Source organism: Pelophylax lessonae (genome assembly GCF_965119305.1).
Source record: "Pelophylax lessonae genome assembly, chromosome: 8".
NCBI lineage: Eukaryota > Metazoa > Chordata > Amphibia > Anura > Ranidae > Pelophylax > Pelophylax lessonae.
In genome coordinates, this window is record NC_138775.1 from 232,906,056 (window position 1) to 232,929,307 (window position 23,252).

At 45.8% G+C, this 23,252-nt stretch overlaps 1 protein-coding gene across 1 annotated transcript in view; it reads left to right on the forward strand.

Annotated features, from left to right (window-relative positions):
* Nucleotides 1-23,252, forward strand: part of COP1 (COP1 E3 ubiquitin ligase) — a 530,087-nt gene that overhangs the window by 307,292 nt on the left and 199,543 nt on the right. Inside the window, exon 14 of the mRNA XM_082264749.1 lies at nucleotides 2,912-2,993. Coding sequence (XP_082120875.1) covers nucleotides 2,912-2,993 — 82 coding nt within the window. The remainder of the gene's footprint in view (nucleotides 1-2,911; nucleotides 2,994-23,252) is intronic.

Here is a 23,252-nt window from a genome sequence, read left to right on the forward strand (position 1 = left end):
TCCCAAAGATCATCCCTGGTTCCCACCAGGAGACTGAACTATCTGGGCCTAAGGTTGGATACATCCTGGGCAAGAGAGTTTCTCCTTGCTGGGAAACTCCAGAAGGTTCAGTCAACGATTCAGATGTTGCTGTCCGTCAATTGGCTGGGACTGATGGTGGCCTTCTTAGAGGCAGTACCGTATACCCAGTCTCATACCCGAATTCTCCTGAAGGAGATTCTTTTTTAATGGAATCAGAATTCCGATTCCCTGGACAATCGGATCCGGTTGAGCGAGCGGACCAGGAAGTCTCCGATGCTCAACCAGGGGAAGTCATTTCTTCCGATAGTATCCAGATTACCAATAAGGGTATCGGAACTGAGATCGATCAGATTTTGTCTGATTTACTGGATCGAGCAGCTCTAGAGCAGCCCGATTCGGATCCAATCGCATATGGCCTCTTCATCCAGAGGTTTTTCCCTAGCTGTCCCTTCATTGGGACATCCCGGATGTGGATCTGTTGGCACCTTGGCCTAACAGGAAGGTGCGGAGGTTTGTAGCTCGCGCCACAATCCTCTAGCGGACGCAGCAGAAACGCTGATCGCCCCGTGGGGGCAGTATCAGCTACGGCATGCCTTCCATCCTCTCAAGTTGCTGCGGGAACTTCTTCGCAGGACAGAGGTGGAGGGAATTCCAGTTATTCTGGAAATTCCGGACTGACCTCGTCGAGCCTGGTACGCCGACTTGGTGAGGCTAGTCGCAGACGCTCCTTGGAGACTTCCTCTCAGGGAGGATTTGCGGTCTCAGGGACCGATCTTCCATCTTGCTTTACAGTCGCTGGCTTAATGGCCTGGCCATTGAGACCCAGGTACTGAAGGACAAGGGAGTGTCAGCTTCAGTTATTCCTACCTCCAGTTAAAGCAAGGAAAGCGACTTCCAGCACATGGAAGTCTTATATTGCATGGTGTGAATCTATTGGATTTCCCCCACAGACCTATTCGGTGACCCGAATTTTGGTCTGTCTGCAACAAGGGGTTGAGCAGAAACTATCCTTGAGCACGATCAAGGGTCAGGTTTTCGGCGTTAGCAATCTTCTTTCAAGAAACCTTTGGCTAATCATTCCTTGGTGCGGAATTTCATCCAGGGGGTGCGACATCTGGCTCCGCCAGTGCGCGCACCCTTACCGCCTGGGATCTTAATTTAGTGTGGTCGGTTCTTCAGAAACTTCTCTTTGAAGATATTAGGGAGATTCCCTTGCTTACATTATCCCAGAAGGTGGCCTTCTTGGTGGCCATTACTTCTGCACGCAGGGTGTCAGAACTGGCCGCATTATCTTGTCGTTCCCCATATCTGGTGGTTCATAGGGATAAGGTGGTTCTTCTTCCGAATCCATCCTTCCTTCCTAAAGTGGTTTTCGTAAGACGGACTCACTTTTTTTGATCACGGATAGCCCTTGAAGGGGGTTGCCTGTGTCTGCCGCGACCATATCTACATGGATCAGTCAGACGGTGGTACAGGCTTATTCTATTAAGGGTCGGAATCCTCCGTTCCCTGTTAGGGCGCACTTCACTCGAGCGCTCAGTGCTTCCTGGGCCTTTCGCCATCAGGCGTCAGTGGTCCAGGTATGTAAAGCGGCCACCTGGTCGTCGGTACATACCTTTACAAAATTTTATAAAATTGATGTGATGGCATCGGCGGATGCCTCATTTGGCCGCAAGGTTTTGCAGGCCGCAATTTGAGGAGACCGGTGGTCTACCTCGAGGGTTTTTTTGTGTTTGAACATTTTTTTGTTGAGTCTCATCATTAAGGATGAGCATTGTAAACTTCTAGTTGGCACCGGTTGGCCCTTCTAGATTTGGATTTGATTTCCATTTTCCCACCCCTCATTTGTGATACTGCTCTGGGACTTCCCGAAGGTGCTGTATCACCGAGGACTACGTCTGTCAATGAGCGATAGAGAAAAATGGATTTTTGTAAAATCTTACCGTAAAATCCTTTTCTCTTAGCTCATTGACAGACGTAGTACCCGCCCCTCTGTTTTTGAGTTGGGTTGGGTTAAATTCTCTAACCACTGCTTTTGTGACATAACTGATTTGCTGTGGCAGAGAGAGAGAGGATATACCCTCGGGGACTGCCCCTGGGGTGTGGCCAGAGCATTTTTCATTTCCTGTCTAGTCCTACTCCTGTGGAGGCAACATAACCCGAAGGTGCTGTATCACCGAGGACTACGTCTGTCAATGAGCTAAGAGAAAAGGATTTTACGGTAAGATTTTACAAAAATCCATTTATGGTAGGACCAAGTCCTGCATTGTTTTGTCTTCTGGGAAGGCTGTCCACAAGGTATAAGAGTGTCTGTGGGAATGTTTGACCATCCTCCCAGGAGCATATTTGAGGTCAGACCCTGATGTTGGATGAGAAGGCCTGGATCAGTGACTGACCTCACAAATGTGCCTCTGCAGGAATAGTCAAACATTCCTATAGATGCACTCCTAAACCTTGTGGACAGCCTTCCCAGAAGAGTTGAAGCTGTTATAGCTGCAAAAGGTGGGCAAAACTCCATATTGAACCCTACAGACGAAGACTGGTATGCCAATAAAGTTCCTGTGCGTGTCCAATACTTTTGACAATATAGTGTATATATTTAAACTGTTTAAGCTTGCCTTTCCCATGTACTTGTTTTGTGTGTTAAATCATCCATGGATATGCTGGGCTTTGCTGTACACTAAATTCTGGCATCGTTTGTGTTTTTTTTTTTTTTATTTTCTTCCAATAACTGGCCACAGTTACCTTACAAAGTGGGGCTTTGCTGTGTTCCAGTTTTGCTAATTAGTTTGTTGCTTTAGTATTGTGCTATAATTTTTTTTTTCAGTTTTTTAGTCTGGAAGATATCCTGCCTATCGTGATTATGATTCTTATTTTGTGTCACAAATAGGAACATGAAAAAAGGTGTTGGAGTGTGGACTTCAACCTCATGGACCCCAAACTTTTGGCGTCCGGCTCAGATGATGCAAAAGGTTTGTTATGATTTTTTGTAACTAAACTTATTCCAATGTAGACCGATTAATCAGCATTTCACCGTAATGTTAATTTTTAACTCTGTTGATTTCAAATCCTAGTAAGTGTTAACCACTTAAGGACCAAGCCTATTTGTGACACTTGTTTACAAGTTAAAATCTGTATTATTTGATAGAAAAATTACTTAGAACCCCGAAACATTTATATATATATATATATATATATATATATATATATATATATATATATATATATATATTCTTTTAGCAAAGAAAATAAAATGGTGGCCGTTGCAATATTTTTTGTTTTGCGGTATTTGCGCAACAGTCTTTCAAACGCAATTTTATTGGAAAAAAGAAATGTTACTGAATTTAAAAAAAAAAACTAAAGTTAGCCCAATTTTTTTGTATTATGTAAAAGATGATGTCACACCAATTAAACAGATACCTTACCAGTTTAGAGTTACAGAGAAGGACTTTTTTCTAGAATTATTGCTCTTGCGATCGTGGCGATAACTCACATGTGTGATTTGAACACCGTTTTCATTTGGGGGTGTGACTTATATATGCATTTTCTTTTGTGCGCAAGCTCACTGGGACAGGGGCACTTAAAAAATAAAATAAATAGAATTTTTTTTTTTTTTTTTTTCTTTTTCGTTCAACGATGGACACAGCGCTCCATAAATTATAACACGTGGGTTATATTGCCTCTTCCAGGAGCTGGACTAGGCAGAACAAAAAACACCTGGCTAGGCCCATGGGCTGTCCACAGCTGGTATATAACCCCCCGCCCCCCCTCTCTGCTCTAGGTAATCAGTTTCAATCTATCAAGGCTGGGATCCCTGGTCCTAGCAATTTTCTCCTTCCTTATATCATTATTTGTTTTTTCTCTCGGGAGATCTACAATCAACTGCCGAGCTGGGCGATGGCTGGATAATCTAGATCCCATGGTCCGCCCAGCCAGCGAGCGTGTGCAGATGGCAGTTATACGCTAGGTCGGTTGCGACACAGCCTCACGGGCAGAGGCTGGCCTGCAAGTTAAACATCTCGCACGGTCGCATACGACCGAGCTTGAGTCTGAGTTGCAGCGGTCCCTTGGCCGACAGCTCCCCTACTTCGGTGACGAGGAGTTCTGTCTGGAGCATTACCCGCACCATGGAAGAGTAAGTACAGTCCCCCCTCTCCCCTTTTGGTGGTTTTCCTTGGGGTGGACACAGGTAATCTTCAGGGACGGTCAGACCTGCCTGCAGGTTACCTCCACCCATCTTTAAATCCCTCACTGAGCTGGGCTTCCCCCACTCCCGTTCCACCCCCTGTTTGGACCTAGAGTCTGGTGGGAGTCCCAAGGGCAGAGAATGCAGCAGAGACCCCCGCTATCCCAACTCTGTAAAGGTTCTGGGATAGTGTTTGTCCTGTCCTCATAGTCTGGAGGGGTCACACTGTAGGAGACCCTTAGGTGTATGCCTTGCTGTTTGCAGTGTGGGTATAGTGCAGGGGGGTCCCAGTGCAGAGACCGGTGTAGAGTCTCCCCTAAACGTGGGTCTTACCTTTTAGGGGAGGTCCCCTTGCAGAGGGTGCATGCCGGTGTAGACGGTTCTTTTATCTGACCTTGGGTGCTTCGTTACCTTTGAGACGGTTGCGTTTCCCACCCCTCATGTCTACACTGCTTTGAGACATCCCATGTGAAGACTGTATGAGTGGGCGGCGACTGTCAGAGGACGTAAGAGAAAATAGAATTTATGTAAGAACTTACCGTAAAATTCTTTTCTCTGAGTCCTCTGACAGTTGCCGCCCCCCACCCCTCTTTTGTGGGTTCATGGACTATCTACTGCTTGCTACCAAACTGAATTGGGAATAAGGCTATCCGGGGGTATTGGAGCAGAGGGACAGCCCCCTGTAGGTGTTTCGATGTAAAGTTTTGTGAATGTTTCTAACAATATCTTCTGCCTAGCTTACTCCTGTGGATAAGACCAATACCCATAAGTGAAGACTGTATGAGTGGGCGGCGACTGTCAGGACTCAGAGAAAAGAATTTTACGGTAAGTTCTTACAAAAATTCTATTTTTTTTCCCCTGGGGTCCAAGGTCCCGCGCAGCGCCGCGTGTTGCCACCATTTCGCTGTGGATTCTGTATTCCCAGGCTTTGGCGGCCATGTTCGTGTAGTCACTGCCTTGTTTTTTCGTTTCCACATAGAGATTAACGGTCGGCCATTTTTTGTAGTCTGTGTGCGGTGATGTGCTACGGGGGCCTCTAGTGTCAGTGTCGGCACTTCCTCTTTCAATCGCAGTGTGGCGACTGTCGTTCTCCAGCTTGGTTGGTGAATCTCTGGGGGTACAGGATCCTCCTTCTGCTATATTCTGCGCAGCGGGTGTGCTGATTCTTGTGGTGCCGGGGGGGGGTGAGGATGAGTCCTCCTCCCCAGCCATGCATGAAAAAGTGCTGGTGGAGGCCCTAATTGTGTCAGAGTGGGAAACTTTAAAGCTGGAGGACTCCGGTGCAGTTTGACACCCTCAGATCTTCCAAGGTGACTAAGGTGTTTCCCTTTCCTGCCTATTTTGATGAGATTGTCACTAGTCAGTGGGTTTCCCTGAAACGCATGGTTGAAATACCGAAGTGTTTTGCTGGGAGAAATCCCTTTGAGAAGTCTCTTCTGAAGAAACGAACAGCTCCACCATCGGTCGACTCTCAGGTTTCCAGGCTAAATAAGGCTACACTTTTGCCAGGGGAGGATTCTCTGTCCTTTAACCACTTTACCACCGGAGGATTTTGCTGTCTTCCGTCCAGACCACTTTTTGTGCTTCGGCACTGTGCGATTTTAACTGACAATTGTGCGGTCATGCAATGTGGTACCCAAACGAAATTTACGTCCTTTTTTTCCCACAAACAGAGCTTTCTTTTGGTGGTATTTGATCACCTCTGCGCTTTTTATTTTTTGCGATATTAATAAAAAAAGAGCGAAAATTTTGCAAAAAAATGACATTTTCAACTTTGTCTTTTAAAAAATATCCAATATACTCAATTTGTCATTTTTTTTTGGCCAAAATATATTTAGCTACATGTCTTTGACAAAAAAAAATTCAATGAGCGTATTTTTATAGGTTTGCGCAAAAGTTATAGCGTCTACAAACTATGGTGTAAATACTGAAATTTTACGCAACTTTAATTTCTGACTGCCTATCTCAATTCATGAAGTGCTAAAATGGCAGGGCAGTACAAGACCCCCCCAAATTACCACTTTTTGGAAAGTAGACATCCTAAGGAATGTTCTGAGAGGCATGTTGAGCTCATTGAATATTTAATTTTTTTGTCACAGGTGTTTGAAAAATGACTAAAAAAAGAAAAAAATTTTTTTTTAACACAAAGTTGTCACTAAAAGATAAATTTCTCACACATGCCATGGGTATATGTGTAATTATACCCCAAAATATATTCTGCTGCTTCTCCTGAGTACAGGGATACCACATATGTGAGACTTTTTGGGAGCCTAGCTGTGTACGGGACCCCGAAAATCAATCTCCATCTTTAGGTTTTCTAATGGCGTAAATTTTTGATTTTACTCCTCACTACCCATCACAGTTTCGGAGGCCCTGAAATTTCAAGATAGCACAAAACCCCCCAAATGACCCTATTTTGCAAAGTAGACACCCCAAGCTATTTGCTGAGAGGCATGGTGCGTCCATGGAATATTTTATATTTTGCCACAAGTTCCGGGAAATATATTATTATTATTTTTTTTTTGTTTTTTTACACAAAGTTGTCACTAAATGATATATTGCTCACACATGCCATGGGTATATGTGAAATGACACCCCAAAATACATTCTGCTGCTTCTCCTGAGTACAGAGATACCACATGTGTGAGACTTTTTTGCAGTCTAGCCGAGTACAGGTCCTCGAAAGCCAACCCCCACTTTCAGGCTTTCCAAGGGCGTAAATTGTTGATTTCACTCCTGACTACCTATCACAGTTTCGGAGGCCATGAAATGCCAAGACAGCACAACCCCCCCCCCCCCCCCCCAAATGACCCCTTTTCGGAAAATAGACACCCTAAGCTATTTGCAGAGAGGCATGTTGAGTGTTTTGCAGATCTTACTTTTTGTCACAAAGTTTTGGAAATTGAAAAAAGAGGAAAAAAAATGCATTTTCCTGTTTTTTCTTCATTTTCCAAAAAAAATGAGAGATGCAAAATACTCACCATGCCTCTCAGCAAATAGATTGGAGTGTCTACTTTGCAAAATGGGGTCATTTGGGGGGGTTTTGTGCCATCTTGGCGTTTCATGGCCTTCAAAAGTGTGATATGTAGTAAGGAGTGAGATCAACAATTTACGCCCTTAGAAAGCCTGAAGGTGGGGAGTGGATTGCCGGGTCCTGTACGCGGCTAGACTGCAAAAAAGTCTCACACATGGGGTATCCTTGTACTCAGGAGAAGCAGCAGAATGTATTTTGGGGTGTCATTTCACATATACCCATGGCATGTGTGAGCATTATATCATTTACTGACAACTTTGTGTAAAAAAAAAAAAAAATAATAATAATTTTCCTGAAACTTGTGGCAAAATATAAAATATTCCATGGACTCATCATGCCTCTCATCTAATAGCTTGGAGTGTCTACTTTGCAAAATGGGGTCATTTGGGGGGGTTTTGTGCCATTTTGGCATTTCATGGCCTTCAAAAGTGTGATAGGTAGTAAGGAGTGAGATCAACAATTTACGCCCTTAGAAAGCCTGAAGGTGGGGAGTGGTTTTCCGGGTCCTGTACGCGGCTAGACTGCAAAAAAGTCTCACACATGGGGTATCCTTGTACTCAGGAGAAGCAGCAGAATGTATTTTGGGGTGTCATGTCACATATACCCATGGCATGTGTGAGCATTATATCATTTACTGACAACTTGGTGTAAAAAAAATAAAAATAAAAAAAAAAAATAATTTTCCTGAAACTTGTGGCAAAATATAAAATATTCCATGGACTCATCATGCCTCTCATCTAATAGCTTGGAGTGTCTACTTTGCAAAATGGGGTCATTTGGGGGGGTTTTGTGCCATTTTGGCATTTCATGGCCTTCAAAAGTGTGATAGGTAGTAAGGAGTGAGATCAACAATTTACGCCCTTAGAAAGCCAGAAGGTGCGGATTGGTTTTCCGGGTCCTGTATGCGGCTAGACTGACAAAAAGTCTCACACATGGGGTATCCCTGTACTCAGGAGAAGCAGCAGAATGTATTTTGGGGTGTCAAAAAAACAAAAAAAAAAAAAAAATTGTCATTTTCCTGAAACTTAGGGCAAAATATAAAATACTCCATGGACTCAATATGCCTCTCAGCAAATAGCTTTGGGTGTCTACTTTCCAAAAAGGGGTCATTTGGGGGGTGTTTGAACAGTCCTGGCATTTTATGCTCAATTTTAGCAACACATCACCCACTCTTCTAACCACTTGAAAACCAAGCCTTTTCTGTGAGTTTTTGTTTACATGAAAAAATATTTTTTCTTCACAAGAAAATTACTTTGAAGCCCCAAACATTATATATTTTTTTAAAGCAGAGGCCCTACAGAACAAAATGGTGGATGTTGCAATTTTTTTTGTTACACGGTATTTGCGCACACATTTTTCAAACGCAATTTTTGCGTAAAAAAACACTTTTTTTATATTTAATGCAAAAATACACTATATAATTCCAAATTGTTTGGTAAAATTTAAAAGATGATCTTATGCCGAGTTCATAGACACCTAACATGACATACTTTAAAAATTGCGCACGCCCGTGCCGCGGCAACAAACTACGTACGGTTTTAAAAGCCTTTAAAAGTCTTTACAGGTTACCACTTTGGACTTACAGAGGAGGTCTACCGCAAGAATTACTGCCCTCGACCTGGCGTTCGCGGCGATACCTCACATGCATGCTGAAATTGCGGTTTACATATGACAGTAGACCAACGCTTGTGCTCGCATTTGCGCGCAAGCACGGGGGGACAGGGGGGCTTGATTTTTTTTTTTTTTCTTTTTTTTTTTTTTAATTTGCTTTCTTATGTTATTTTGACACCTTTTCTTTCATTTTTTTTTTCTTTAATCATTTTTATTGTTATCACGGTGAATTTAAATTTCCTCTATGATAGCAATCTGTAGTGACAGGTACTCTTTTTAAAAAAAAATGGGGTCTTTTAGACTCTAGATCTTTCCTCTGACCTTAACGCATCTGACCATACCAAAATTGGTGTGATAAAATACTTTCCCAATTTCCCAATGGCGCTGTTTATTTCTGGCGAAACAGAAGTCATGAAATGCTTGTAGCCTCCGGCATCTTAGGCCATAGAGATGATTGGAGCCATTCTCATCTCCAATCAGCTCTATGGTTAGATAATTGAACCACCAGCTGCACTCTCGGGTTAACCGGTGGGACAGGAGAGCCCGAGAAAAACCGTGGAAGGCAACGGAAGGCGGCAGGAGGGGGGGGGGGGTGTCCCCTCCCACTGCATGTAAAAGCAGTCTAGCGGCCAATTATCCGCTAGGATTGCTTTTACATGTAAGCCGACCGCTTGCTGTAAAAAACGATACCAAGATGATGCCTAAATCTGCAGGCATCATCCTGGTATAACCACTCAAAGTCCAGCAACGTACCAGTACATTGCTGGTCTTTGTTTGGCATATAGGTTTTGTTTTTTTTCATGCAGCCTGTGGGCTGAACGAAAAAAAAGAGAACCTATCAGAAATCAGCACAGGAATAATGCGTAGTATTACTCATCATTAACCGCCCAAACAACCACCCACTGAATTTAATGATGGGTATACACGACACTATCCACGTATACCAAAATAGGATTTTAACTGCAGTGCTGAAATCAGAAAATCACCACAGCTGCTATCAGCAAAGGTATCCATATATGCTGAGCGCAAACACTGTTTGTGTCAGAATATATAAAATCAATGCGTGGTAGCCGACGAGTACCTGCAAGAGAAACAGGTCACAAAAGAATGAAAAAAAAAAGTACATTAAAAAAAGTACATTAGGAAGAGTAGGACATATAAAATGACTGACACAACAAAAATTTTTGGATTCTCATCATTAACCGCCCAAACAACCACCCACTGAATTTAATGATGGGTATACACGGCGCTATCCACGTATACCAAAATAAGATTTTAACTGCAGTGCTGAAATCAGAAAATCACCACAGCTGCTATCAGCAAAGGTATCCATATATGCTGAGCGCAAACACTGTTTGTGTCAGAATATATAAAATCAATGCGTGGTAGCCGACAAGTACCTGCAAGAGAAACAGGTCACAAAAGAATGAAAAACATACAAAGGACATTAAAAGTACATAGGAAGTGCAGAAGAACATAAAAAATGACTGAGACGACAACTATTTTTGGCTTTTATGTTTTTTTTTTTTTTTCTTCAAACGTCGAGTTCCAGGTTCGGGTCTCTCAAAATGACGATAGCCATCGAACATCTTTTGAGACCCTGTGTAAATGTGCCCTAAACTGTGCCGTGCTGTACCCTACGCTAATAATCCACTAGTGTGTGGTAGCGACGGAAACAGTCACCGTGGCAAAGACCAGGTCGGTCAGGACAGTCGGGACAATAATTCCGGGTGTCACGCCTGAATCCGCGCTTGCTGCAGACACGGCATCTTTTTTGGGGGTATCGTTTGGTAGGGGTACTCGGGAGGTATTGCGGAAAATGCCTCTCATGCAGCCGCCTCACTGCATCTGGTTGGGGAAGTTGGGCAGGAGCACCAGCTGAATACAGAAGGGCTCTGATTATCTCTTCTTGGAATTGAAAGAAGGATAATGTTCCAGCAGACGCTTTGTATAAGACAAAAGCGTTGTAAACAGCCAATTGAAATAGGTATACAGACACTTTTTTGTACCAGCGTCTGGCCTTACGGGCAATTAAGTACGGTCCCATCATCTGGTCATTGAAGTCCACCCCTCCCATTTTACGGTTATAGTCGTGGACACAGAGGGGTTTCTCAACAACAACACCGGTGACCGTAGTAATTTGGACTGCCGTGTCTGGGTGAATGGAGGACAGCACGTAAACGTTTCTTTTGTCCCTCCACTTCACTGCAAGCAATTCATCGCACCTCAAGCAGGCTCTCTTCCCCCGAGCTCAGTGGGGCATTCACTAGCCGTTGGGGGAAGCTCCGGCGATTAGATCGCACGGTGCCACAAGCGCCAATTTGCAATTGATAGAGGTGTCTAAAAAGTGGCACGCTTGAATAGAAATTGTCCACGTACAAGTGGTACCCCTTTCCGAATAAGGGGGACACCAAGTCCCAAACTATCTTGCCGCTGCTCCCTATGTAGCCTGGGCAGTCGGGGGGCTCCACAGTGCTATCTTTTCCCTCATAGACACGGAAATTAACTGTATAGCCTGTGGCCCTGTCACAAAGCTTATACAACTTGACCCCGTATCTGGCACGCTTGCTGGGGAGGTACTGTTTGATAGCAAGGCGACCAGTAAACTTAATCAGGGACTCGTCAACGCAGACATCTTGTTGGGGGGTAAACAAGGCTGCGAACCGCTGATTGAAGTGGTCTATGAGGGGCCGAAATTTGTGGAGCCGATCATATTCAGGGTCTCCCCGAGGACGACAGAGTTCATTGTCGTTGAAATGCATGAACCGAAATATTTGTTCGTATCGAGTCCTGGACATAGCAGCAGAGAACACTTACATTTGATGAATTGCGTCAGTGGACCAATATAACCGCAATTCATTCTTTCTTGTAATGCCCGTGTTGAAGGAAAGGCCCAGATAGGTTTTAAACTCCTGAATCGTAATAGGATTCCAGGCGAATGGTCTGGCAAGGGGTGAATTTGGGTTGGCGGCGATGAATTGTTGAGCGTACAAATTTGATTGGTCCACAATAGATCTGAAAAGATCTTCAGTGAAAAACAGCTCAAAAAAGTGTATGGGATTAAAACCAGCTGTTTCCACTTGGATTCCGGGTTGGGCGGTGAATGGGGGAAGTACTGGCGCTGTGGAATCTGTGGGCTGCCAATTAGGATATGCCAGCGCTTCAGGGAGGACACTATGGGCTCTACGGCCTGTCTTCGGATACGCGGTGGCTGCGGGCCACTACTCGTGCTAGCCACCGCACCAGCTTCAACTGCACTCAGGTGACTCGCCACGTCACCAGGTGATACTGCAGCGCTGGTTGAAGGTCCAGGATGTACTAGGCCGCTCGTGCTTGCCAGTTCACGAGAAGTGTGAGCGGCACTAGTACTGGCACTCTGCTGCATACAAGAAACCCCCAGTTCTTGCAAGTCAACAACTCCAGAATGGGGTCGGGTACGCCTGACCCTAGCAGGGACCCCTCTGTCGGAGCTATCTGTCAGGGAGCCGCTGCTGTCATCTGGTTCGTATATTGACCCTGATTCTGCCGATGAGGCTTCCCCATCGCTCTCACTTGACATGGTCATTATACTGTATATAGCATCATCACTGAACGAACGTTTTGTCATTTTGGTAGCTAAATTTACTCGTACAGTGATGCGACTACTAGGTAATAAAAGCACCTGGTTGTCGAGGACTATTTGGTTGCTACAAAGAAAAACTGCTAGTGCTAACAGAGATCAGGCCTGACTCTGCGAACGCAGCGGTTTTGTGTGATGTGTTTTTTGGAAGTGTCAGTAATCTATTGATTACTACACTTGCCTGGGTAAGGTGGTCTGGGCAAGGGGGCTAAACGCAGGTGCTAGCAGGAATCAGTGCTGATTGTGCAAACACTGCGTTTGGGGAACACTAAATTATGAGGACGCTAGTATATTTCTGATCAGATCAGATATTGATCTGTTCAAACACTATACTAGTAACGGTGGTGTGTGTGTGTTAGTGTACTTGACTCTAACTGACGCTAAGTAACGGTGGTGTAGTGGGACCCTGACGCTAACTAGCTAGCCTAAGTTGTGTCACCCGTGATGCTAATACAGTGATCGGTAATCACTGTATATAGTGAACACTGTGACAGGGAAGTGAAGGGGTTAAACTGGGGGAGATCAAGGGGTTAAACCTTTATAGAGGATAGATGGCGGGTGGCCTAAACCTATTCGGGCCTAGCGCAAGCGCAAATTAGGGTCACAAGTGACACTAAATACAGTGATCAGTAGTTATCTGATATACTGTATATATTAGTGCACTGTTTTATATGGAGTGAAGGGGTTAACTGGGGAAGATCAAGGGGTTAAAAGTTTTTTAGGGGATAGGTGGCGGGTGCCCTAACCCTGTCTGGGCTTAGCGCAAGCGCAAATTAGGGTCGCTAGTGACACTAAATACAGTGATCAGTATTTACCTATATACTGTATTTAGTGCACAGAGTAATAGGTAGTGAAGGGGTTAACTGGGGCTGATCAAGGGGTTAAAACTTTATTAGGGGATAGGTGGCGGGTACCCTAACCCTATTTGGGCCTAACGCAGGCGCAAACTACGCTCACAAGTGACACTTATACAGTGATCAGTAAAATATCTGTATACCACTGTATATAGTGTTCACTGTGAGGGGTTTTGGGGGTGATCAGGGGGTGATCAGAGGTGATGAAGGGGTTAAATGTACCTATGTGAGGTGTGTCAGTGTAGTGTTGGTGGAAACTCACGTTTTTACTGTGTCTCTGTCTCTCTCCTGGAACCGAAAGGACTCCAGAAGGGACAGTGACATCACTTCCCCTGTCTGTGTTTACATTACACAGACAGGGGACAGATTGCCATTGGTGGGGACCGATCTCCAGACACTGACCAAAAATCATTGGTCAGTATCTGGTGATTGATCGGTTCCCTACCGAATGCGCTCGGTATCGGGACCCGCGGCGCGCGGGAGCGCGCTCTGGGAGCCGAGACGCGCATGACGTTAATACTACGTGGCTGGACGGGATCGTGCCGCCCTGCCGCAGTAGTATTACCGCGCGCGGTCGGCAAGTGGTTAAGGACTCTGTGGACAAGAGAGCTAAGGCTTTGGCCTGATACCTTTTCGCCCTGACTGGTTCAATTTTGAGACCAGTGTTTGCTATCACCTTGGTATCTCAGACCTTAACAGAATAGGCAAAGATTTTACGCCAGGATCTGGAAGGGAGTCAACACCGTCCTGAGCTGGTGGATCAGTTAATCCAGAGGTTACAGTATATTTGTGATGCATCCTTGGATGCAGCCCCTTTGGCCAGCAGGGTATCTGTGACGGCGGTGATCCTAAGCCACATGATATGGTTGAAGTACTGGTCGGTCGACCAGGCATCTAAAAAGGTGCTGACTGATCTTCCTTTTTTACTTGACCGTTTGTTCGGTGCCTCTATGGAAAAGATCAGTAAACGTGACCCTTTCTTCTTGGCTCACAAGCGTCCCTTTTTCATCTGTCTGGATTGCAGGAAAAGTGTTCGAGAGCCACCCATAACTTTGCGGGAGGCTCCAAGAGACCCTGGAATGGGAGGTCCAAAGTAGGCACTTCTGGTTCTGCAGGCAAGTCTTCACCAACCTGAAGGGGCGCCCTCACCCGCTTCTGGGTGGGGGGACGTTATCATCTTTTTTTCCGGATCCGTGGACCTTGCTCATTCAGGACAAATCCACAAATTGATTTGGTTCGGTTACAAGTTAGTTTCTGTCCTTGCCTCCGGCAAGGTTCTTTCCTTCCAACTTTCATCTGTCTTACGAGGGGCTACAGGACCTCTACGCAGCAGTGCAGGATCTGTTGGCACAAGGAGTTATTGTGCCGGTTCCAGAGTCTTCAAGGTTTTTATTCAAACCTGTTAAAAGTTCACGGGAAGGAAGGCAAGGTTCGTCTGATCTTGGAGCTCAAAGCTCTCAACCACTTTGTGCGGGTTCAGAAATTTTGGATGGAGTCCATCCGCACTGTAGTAGCTTTCCTTTATCAAGGGGATCTTCTGGCTTCTATCGATCTCAAGGACGCTTAACTTCATATTCCAATATGTCGGGCACCAGCGTTTTCTTCGTTCTGCCGTGGGCAAGGAGCCCTATCAATTTGTGGCATTACCGTTTGGTCTCGCCTCAGCTCCTCGGGTGTTCAAAAAGGTTTTGGCCCCAGTGTTGGCCTTGCTACGACCGAAGGGGATCGCAGTACTGGGTTACCTGGACGATCTGCTTCTGCGTGCAGTTTTCCTTGGCTCTAAAAGCCGACTTTGACATTACGGTGCAAACTCTACAAGAGTTCGAGTGGACACAAATTTTTCAGAAATCGGCTTGGACTCCGTCCACCAAGCTGGACCACTTGGGTCTGACGCTGGACTCAGCGTCAGCACGGGTGTTTCTTCCTCAGAAAAAACTTCTGAAGCTACAGAATGCGGTTCAGCTCCTGTTGTCCAACCATCGGTCATCACTCAGGGCTTGCATGCAATTGCTGGGTCTGATAGTTTCCACCTTCTAGGCGGTTCCATTTGCACAGTTCCATACCAGATCTCTGCAGAGAGAGATTCTGACCAAATGGAACAATGATCCACAATGATTGGACAATCTCTGATCCTGTTGAGTCGAGGTTCAAGTGAGTTTCTTCTATGGTGGCTCCGCTCCCCGGCCCTGTGTCTGGGGAAAATCCTTTCTTCCTCTGTATTGGACAGTAATCACCATGGATGCCAGTCTGTCCCGATGGGAAGGTGTCTTGGGAGTTTGTTCGGCCCAAGGTGTTTGCACTCGGGAGGAGTCCAGGCCGCCGATCAACATCCTGAAAATTTGGCGATCAGACTTTGTCTTAATGGACAGATCGTCTGCAGGGATGCCCTGTGAGGATACAATCAGATAAGGCTATGGCTGTGGCATATGTCAATCATCAAGGGGGCACAGAGTGCCCGGGAAGTGGCTGGTATCGTGAGGTGAGCAGAACAATATCTTCCGGCCCTCTCTGCTGTGTACATTCCTGGGGTAGAGAATTGTCAAGCGGACTGTCTCAGTCGGCAGACGTTGGATCCGGAGAATGGTCTCTTTACCCAGAGAATGGTCTCTTTACCCAGAGATATATAATTAACTGTTTCTTCAGTGGAGGACCCCCGATGTGGACCTGCTGGCCTTCCATCTCAACAGGAAGGTGCAGAGGCTCGTGTCAAGGTCTCGGGATCCTCTGGCCGACGCCGCAGACGTCCTGGTGGTCACTTGGGGTCAGTATCATCTGATTTACGCCTTTCCTCTAATAGAACTTGTCGTAACTGCTACGCAGAATCGAGGTAGAAGGGATTCCAGTCATCCTTTTGGCCCCAGACTTGCCTAGCCGGTCTTGGTACGCAGGTCTTTTAAGGCTGTTTGCAGATGTCCCTTTGAAATTTCCTCTCAGGGAGGATCTTCAGTCTCGGGGACCAATCTTCCATCCTGCTTTACGGTCGCTGGCTTTAACGGCCTAGCTTTTGAAAGCCAAGTGCTGAAGGACAGAGGACTGTTGGTGATTCCTACGCTGTTGAAAGCTAGGAAATCTACCTACAGGAAGGTTTATCATCGAGTTTGGAAGGCGTACATTACTTGCTGTGGGTCTCAGGGGGTTTCTCCTTGCTCCTTTTCTGTGTTTCGCCTGTTGGAATTTCTATCGTAGATCAACGTTTGGCTCTGGGCTCTATCAAGGTCCAGATTTCCGCCTTGGCTGATTTTTCCAAAGGCTGTTTGCGGCGAAGTCCTTGGCTCACACTTTTGTGCAGGGAGTTCGCCATCTGGCTCCTCTGGTTCGATCCCTGGTATCGCCGTGGGATCTCAATTTGGTGCTGTCGGTGCTTCAAAAGTCTCCTTTTGAAAATATTCGAGTACTTCCTCTGCTCACTCTGTCAAAGAAGGTGGCTTTCTTAGTAGCTATTACTTCCGCACGTCGGGTGTCAGAGTTGGCTGCATTGTCCTGCCGGTCACCTTACCTGGTAATTCATAGGGACAAAGTGCTGTTGTGACCCTGTCAGGCGTTCCTGCCTAAGGTTGTCTCGGGGCTTCATTTGAATGAGGATATTGTTTCCGTCCTTATGCCCTAAGCCGAAACATCCTAAGGAAATTGCCTTATATTCCTTGGGTGTCATAAGGGCGATTTGGGTGTACCTGGCGGTGACTGAACCGATTTGAAAATGTAATTCTTTGTTTGTTCTTACAGATGTACCTCGTAAGGGGCAGCCCGTGTCTGCTGCAACCATTTCCAAGTGGATCAGGCAGACGGTGGTGTAGGCTTATTCCATTAGGGGCCAGTTCCTCCTTTCCCTGTTAAAGCGCATTTCTACGAGGGCGCTTAGTGCTTCCTGGGCCTTCCTTCATCAGGCGTCAGTGGTTCAGGTGTGCAAGGTGGCTACGTGGTCGTCTGTACAAACATTCACAAAGTTTTATATGGTGGATGTACTTGCATCTTCGGATGCAGCGTTTGACCGCAAAGTTTGCAGGCTGCGGTTGTAGAGGCTTCCGCTTTTGAAGGTGTCATATTTTTTTTTTTTTTCCTGGTGGTGAGCTCCTGTTACTGTTTTACCTGTTTGGCTATGTTTAGCCTTGTTTGGAATTCTGCGTATTGCTGTTTTTTCCCACCCTTCACAGTGACTCTTCTTTGGGACATCCCAATGGTCTGAAGACATGGAGCTGTGTCCGTCAGTGAACGAAAGAGAAAATTGGATTTTTGTCTTACTGTAAAATCCTTTTCTCTGAGGTTCACTGACGTACAAAACACCCGCCCCTCTGTTGGGTTGTGTTATATGTTCTGGTGACACTGCTTGTTACAAACTGAAGTCCTATTGTATACCCTCTGGGACTGCATCCAAAAGGTTTCCGCCTAGTCCTTCTCCTGAAGCTCCTGAAGAGAGAGCTTAAAGCCATGACATGGAGCTGTGTCAGTCAGTGAACCTCAGAGAAAAGGATTTCACGGTAAGTCAAAAATCCAGTTTTTCAATGAATGAACCATTGCTTTTCCACACAGGTGAAATGTTATGTGAAAAACCTTAAAAAGTCTACATTTAAAATGATTGTCAAGTGTGTTTTTTTTTTTTTTTTTTTTTTTTAATACTTGGTTTGCACAGAGCAGCCTGGGTCCTCCTCTTCTCAGGTCCCTCTTCAGCTCTTGCCCTTCCCTCCTGTTAAGTGCCCCCACAGCAAGCTGCCGAATCACAGCTCCCGGATACATGGAGCAGCGACCCAGCCCCTCTCCCTCTCTCTCTCGCTCTCCTGATTGGCTGAATGATTTTGATTCAGAGCAGTGGGAGCAAATCGTGCCATGCCGCTGTCTCAGCCAATGAGGGGAGTCTCAGGCAGCTTAGACACTGCAACATCACTGAATAAAAATGGGCTTGGGTATTAGGGGGGCTGTTGCACACAAGGCTTTTTTTATCTTACTGCATAGAATGCAGTAAGATAAAAAAACAACATTCTGCCTTTACAATCCCTTTAAGAATGAAAAAAGCTAATTTTGAGATCTGTAGGTCTCATGTATAGTCTAGTGTTTTGTGCCATTTAATAGATGGGTAATGGTTAGAAGCAGATAAAGTTGTAAGCACTGCTGGAGAGATTTTTCTCCTGGTGCTTTTTTTCCCCCTCAATGTTTACCTGTCCTAAAAAGCTGTTTCTTTTAATTGCGACTGTCAAACCTTTTATGGAACAAAATGCCTTTGTCTGCAGGTTTAAATAATAAATGCTCTGTTTGCTGAGCTGGTGACCTATTCTGTCTAGTGGACTTCATTTTTTGGCCCACGGTTTTATTTGCATGTGGAGTGAAAAGTCATTATTGCCAGTAGTGCATATTACAGCTGTTACGTTTCTACTTGAGGCATCTCTTCTGCTAGCATCTGCCATCCGGCCTTGTCTGGCTAATCTGTTTTGATTGGTGAGACACAACTGTATTGGTCGCAATTACATCTCCATGGCAGCCTTTCCTCTTAGATCAACATCAGCGCTTTTTGCCCGACAGGACTGTTCTGTTGGTCTGGTTGACATGTTTTACGAAGTCTTTTGGAAAGCTGTAGCAAGTGCCTTAAGAAATGACAAAAGGCCACAGCCAGGTTAACTAATGAAGTGTTTTAATTTAAGCAATTTGAAAGTGCCTGTGCCATCCAGCTATTTTGATTGATCATATCCTGAAAGTCCCAGCCTGCACTAGCTTTCTGATATTTTTGCAGAGCGCAGAGTATTTCCTGCCTGTTCCTGTTTAACTTAAAGGGGTTGTAAAGTCAGAAGGTTTTTCATCTTAATGCATTCTGTGTGCATCAGCTCCCTTCAGCACCCCTAATACTTACATGAGCCCCCTCTCTATCCAGCGATGTCCACTAGTGCCGCAGCCTTGGGACTCTCTCTACTGATTGGGGGAGACACAGCAGCTCCCACTGGTGTCAAACTCATTTAGGCAATCGGTCAAGAGAAAGTGCAGGGCCAAACGGCAGTTCAGTGTCTGAATGAATACACAGAGCTGCAGCTTGGCTCAGGTGCCCCCATAGGAAGCTGCTTGCTGTGGGGGCACTCAACAGGAGGGAGAGGGGCCAGGAGCTCCTGTCAGGAATCCCAAGAAGAGGAGGATTCGGGTTGCTCTGTGCAAAACCACTGCACAGAGGAGGTAAGTTTAATATGTTATTTTAATAGAAAAAAAAAAAACACGAGACTTTACAATCACTTTAAATAGAAAAAAAACTCTGGTTTTAAAATAAATGTATGCCAGTATGTATTAACTCAAAAAGTACCTTCTGTTGTTCTAAGCCTTTCCAAAAATTCAAATTCCTTTTTTTGATCCACCAGCGGTTGTCGGTGCACACATGCCACGGTCACACCAGGTTTTAAACCCCCTGTCCTGTTTTGGTGGGCACTACCTTCCATCAAACACAACACATTATAAAGGTAGTGAGGCATTTAGGGCCTTAAAACAGATTGTGAGCAAGTGACATATTGCCTCCTCATTGCCTGTTAAAAAGCCCCTGAAAAGTTATCTGTGCATGGCTTTTTAGAGGAGCAGCAGTCTTACCATGTGTGTAAACAAGCCCTAAAAAATACTTAATGAAAAAACTGTTTTGTTGTAACAGCTTATAAAGGTTGCGAGTTCATCTAAAACTCCCCTTCCCTCAGAATAGTGTCTAAAGGTGCCCCTGTGCTCCTTTGTCCAAATACAGGAGGTGTGTGAAGGGCAAGATCACCAGGTGAAAACGAAGGGGAAAAAAAAACATAAGAAAACGAATGCAGCCACCACATCTAATGACTAGCAAGCTGCAATAGATTACATTTATGGTTTGGGATTAAATACTTTAATGGATCTGTAATCCATATTTCCTTTCGGGATAAAGGTTTTACATGAATAAATAAAAGCTGGTCATTGTAATCACCCCTGTCAGTGGTAAATGGTTTGTCTTATCCTTGTTTATTGTTGCATTCTTCTGGAGAGCTTATTATTTTAAAAAGCAACAGGCTTAATACTGTCCAGATAACCAGATGGAAATAGAAGAAAGAGAACCTTAAAAGGAAAAGGAAGCTAGAAAATGTTTTCTTTTAGGGTTTTTAATACCACTTTGAGTAGTGGAAGTGTAAAACGGTATTTAAAAAAAAAAAAGGGAAATGGTCATTGTAAATTATACAGTTCTTTAGAAAAATAAATGGCATTCACCAAGGCTTCTTTCACATTTGTGGTAAGCTCACCACCCTCTGAAAAGGGATGCATGGTGGCAAAAAAGGCACTCTGCTTCCCATTCACTTTTATTTTCTTAATTGCTGAAAGGCAATTTTGTATTGCCCAGACTCGGTGGGTGGGGAACTCAATGGGTGTGTTTCAGACTGTGCTGCCTGTTAAAAATGCCACTACCACAGCATGGGTACAGCCCTGTCCAGCTGTATTGTTACAGTGCAGGTGGGTGGTAAAGCACAGCTCAGGCGCCTGTTTTTAGCAATATTTTCTCCCTCTTTCCCTCCGTCCTGTGCATTCTGTTTTGAATTGATTATAGCTTTCAGTACAACAGTACTCAAATTGACACCTCACTGGAAATGCTTCCATTAACGCCACTGTGATCATACTTGAAGAATAACAAAAGCAAACCTTTTTTTTTTCTTTTCTAGTTTTGGATAGGATTGGAGCACCTGACAGATTTTTATTGCTATCTGTACCAATTAGGGCGATTTACCCTCTATATTTGTCCTGCTATCGAAAGTAAAAGAAAATCCCACATTTTGGGCTCTGCCCTGAAAGGTTATAGAGCAGGGGTGGGGAACCTGTGGCCCGCAAAATCATTGCGTCCTGTGGCCCGCAAAATCATTGCGTCCTGTGGCCCGCAAAATCATTGCGTCCTGTGGCCCGCAAAATCATTGCGTCCTGTGGCCCGCAAAATCATTGCGTCCCGTGGCCCGCAAAATCATTGCGTCCCGTGGCCCGCAAAATCATTGCGTCCCGTGGCCCGCAAAATCATTGCGTCCCGTGGCCTGCAAAATCATTGCGTCCCGTGGCCCGCAAAATCATTGCGTCCCGTGGCCCGCAAAATCATTGCGTCCCGTGGCCCGCAAAATCATTGCGTCCCGTGGCCCGCAAAATCATTGCGTCCTGTGGCCCGCAAACTCATTGCGTCCTGTGGCCCGCAAACTCATTGCGTCCTGTGGCCCGCAAAATAATTGCGTCCTGTGGCCCGCAAAATCATTGCGTCCTGTGGCCCGCAAAATCTTTGCGTCCTGTGGCCCGCAAAATCATTGCGTTCTGTGGCCCGCAAAATCATTGCGTCCGGTCCCCCCGTGCCGCTGAGCCAGAGTTATGCCAGTGGATCTGTCAGGACAGAGCCGATGTTTCCTTTGTAGTTCCGGCTCCATTCTGACAGTCTGAGTCACAGTCTGAGTCACAGTCTGAGTCACAGTCTGAGTCACAGTCTGAGTCACAGTCTGAGTCACAGTCTGAGTCACAGTCTGAGTCACAGTCTGAGTCACAGTCTGAGTCACAGTCTGAGTCACAGTCTGAGTCACAGTCTGAGTCACAGTCTGAGTCACAGTCTGAGTCACAGTCTGAGTGATATTAAATGCACTTCATCTGTGAGGAGACAGACTGAAACAGGAAGTCAGGAAACGGGAAGCTTTTTCTTCATCCAGCGTGGCGCAGCTCTTCTCTAGCCAGCACTTCCCGCCAGAAGCACACACAGCAGTACCCCCACAGCATTACCACCCAGCAGTACCAGCCTGAGCCAGCATTACCCAGAGAATTACCATCCAGCAGTACCAGCCTGAGCCAGCAGTACTCAGAGCATTACCACCCAGCAGTACCAGCCTGAGCCAGCAGTGCCCACGGCATAACCGCCCAGCAGTACCAACCTGAGCCAGCAGTACCCACGGCTTTTCCACCCAGCAGTACCCACGGCATTACCACCCAGCAGTTCCAGCTTGAGCCAGCAGTACCCATAGTACCATCCAGCAGTACCAGCCTGAGCCAGCAGTACCCATAGCAGTACCATCCAGCAGTAACGGCCTGAGCCAGCAGTACCCACAGCATTACCACCCAGCAGTACCGGCCTGAGCCAGCAGTACCCACAGCATTACCAGCCAGCAGTACCACCCTGAGCCAGCAGTACCAGCCAGCAGTACCCACAGCACAGTACCAGCAAGCAGTACCAGCCTAAGCCAGCAGTACCCACCAGCAGTGTACCAGCCTGAGCCAACAGTACCAGCCAGCAGTACCCACAGCAGTACCAGCCAGCAGTGTACCAGCCTGAGCCAGCAGTGCCCATAGCAGGACCAGCCAGTATTGCCCACAGCACAGTACCAGTCAGCAGTACCAGCCTGAGCCAGCAGTACCCACAGCCATACCCACAGCAGTACCAGCCAGCAGTGTACCAGCCTGAGCCAGCAGTACTGGCAGATTTCTTTAGGGGGGAGATAACAGATTGTGTTTTGGGAGGTTGGGGGATTGTAGATTGTGTTTTGTGGGGGGTGAGGGCTTTGCATTGTGCTTTTTGGGGGGTGAGGGACTGCAGATTGTGTTTTGGGGATTGGTGAATCGCAGATTGCATTGTGGGGTTTGCAGATTGTGTTGAGGGCAGTTGCAGACTGTGTAATGTGTGTCAGTGAGCTTGTCTGTAGTGAGCATGTGTGTGTCGGTAAGCTTGTCTGTAGTGAGCATGTGTGTGTCAGTGAGCTTGCGTTTTTGTATCTACCATGACAACAAAAACTTACACGGCTAGCATGTATTTTTTTTTTCAGGATTGCTTTGCATTCCCAGTCAGGACCAACTCAGAGGATAGTCAGTGCCAGGGAGGCGAAAGTGTTAACACACACTGGATAGTTGGGTATTAAAACTATAAAAAGTGGTGTGACCTCAAATAAATGGCGACTACAAATGTTTAAGTTGATCATTTTGTACGGCCCCCGAATGATGTTATAA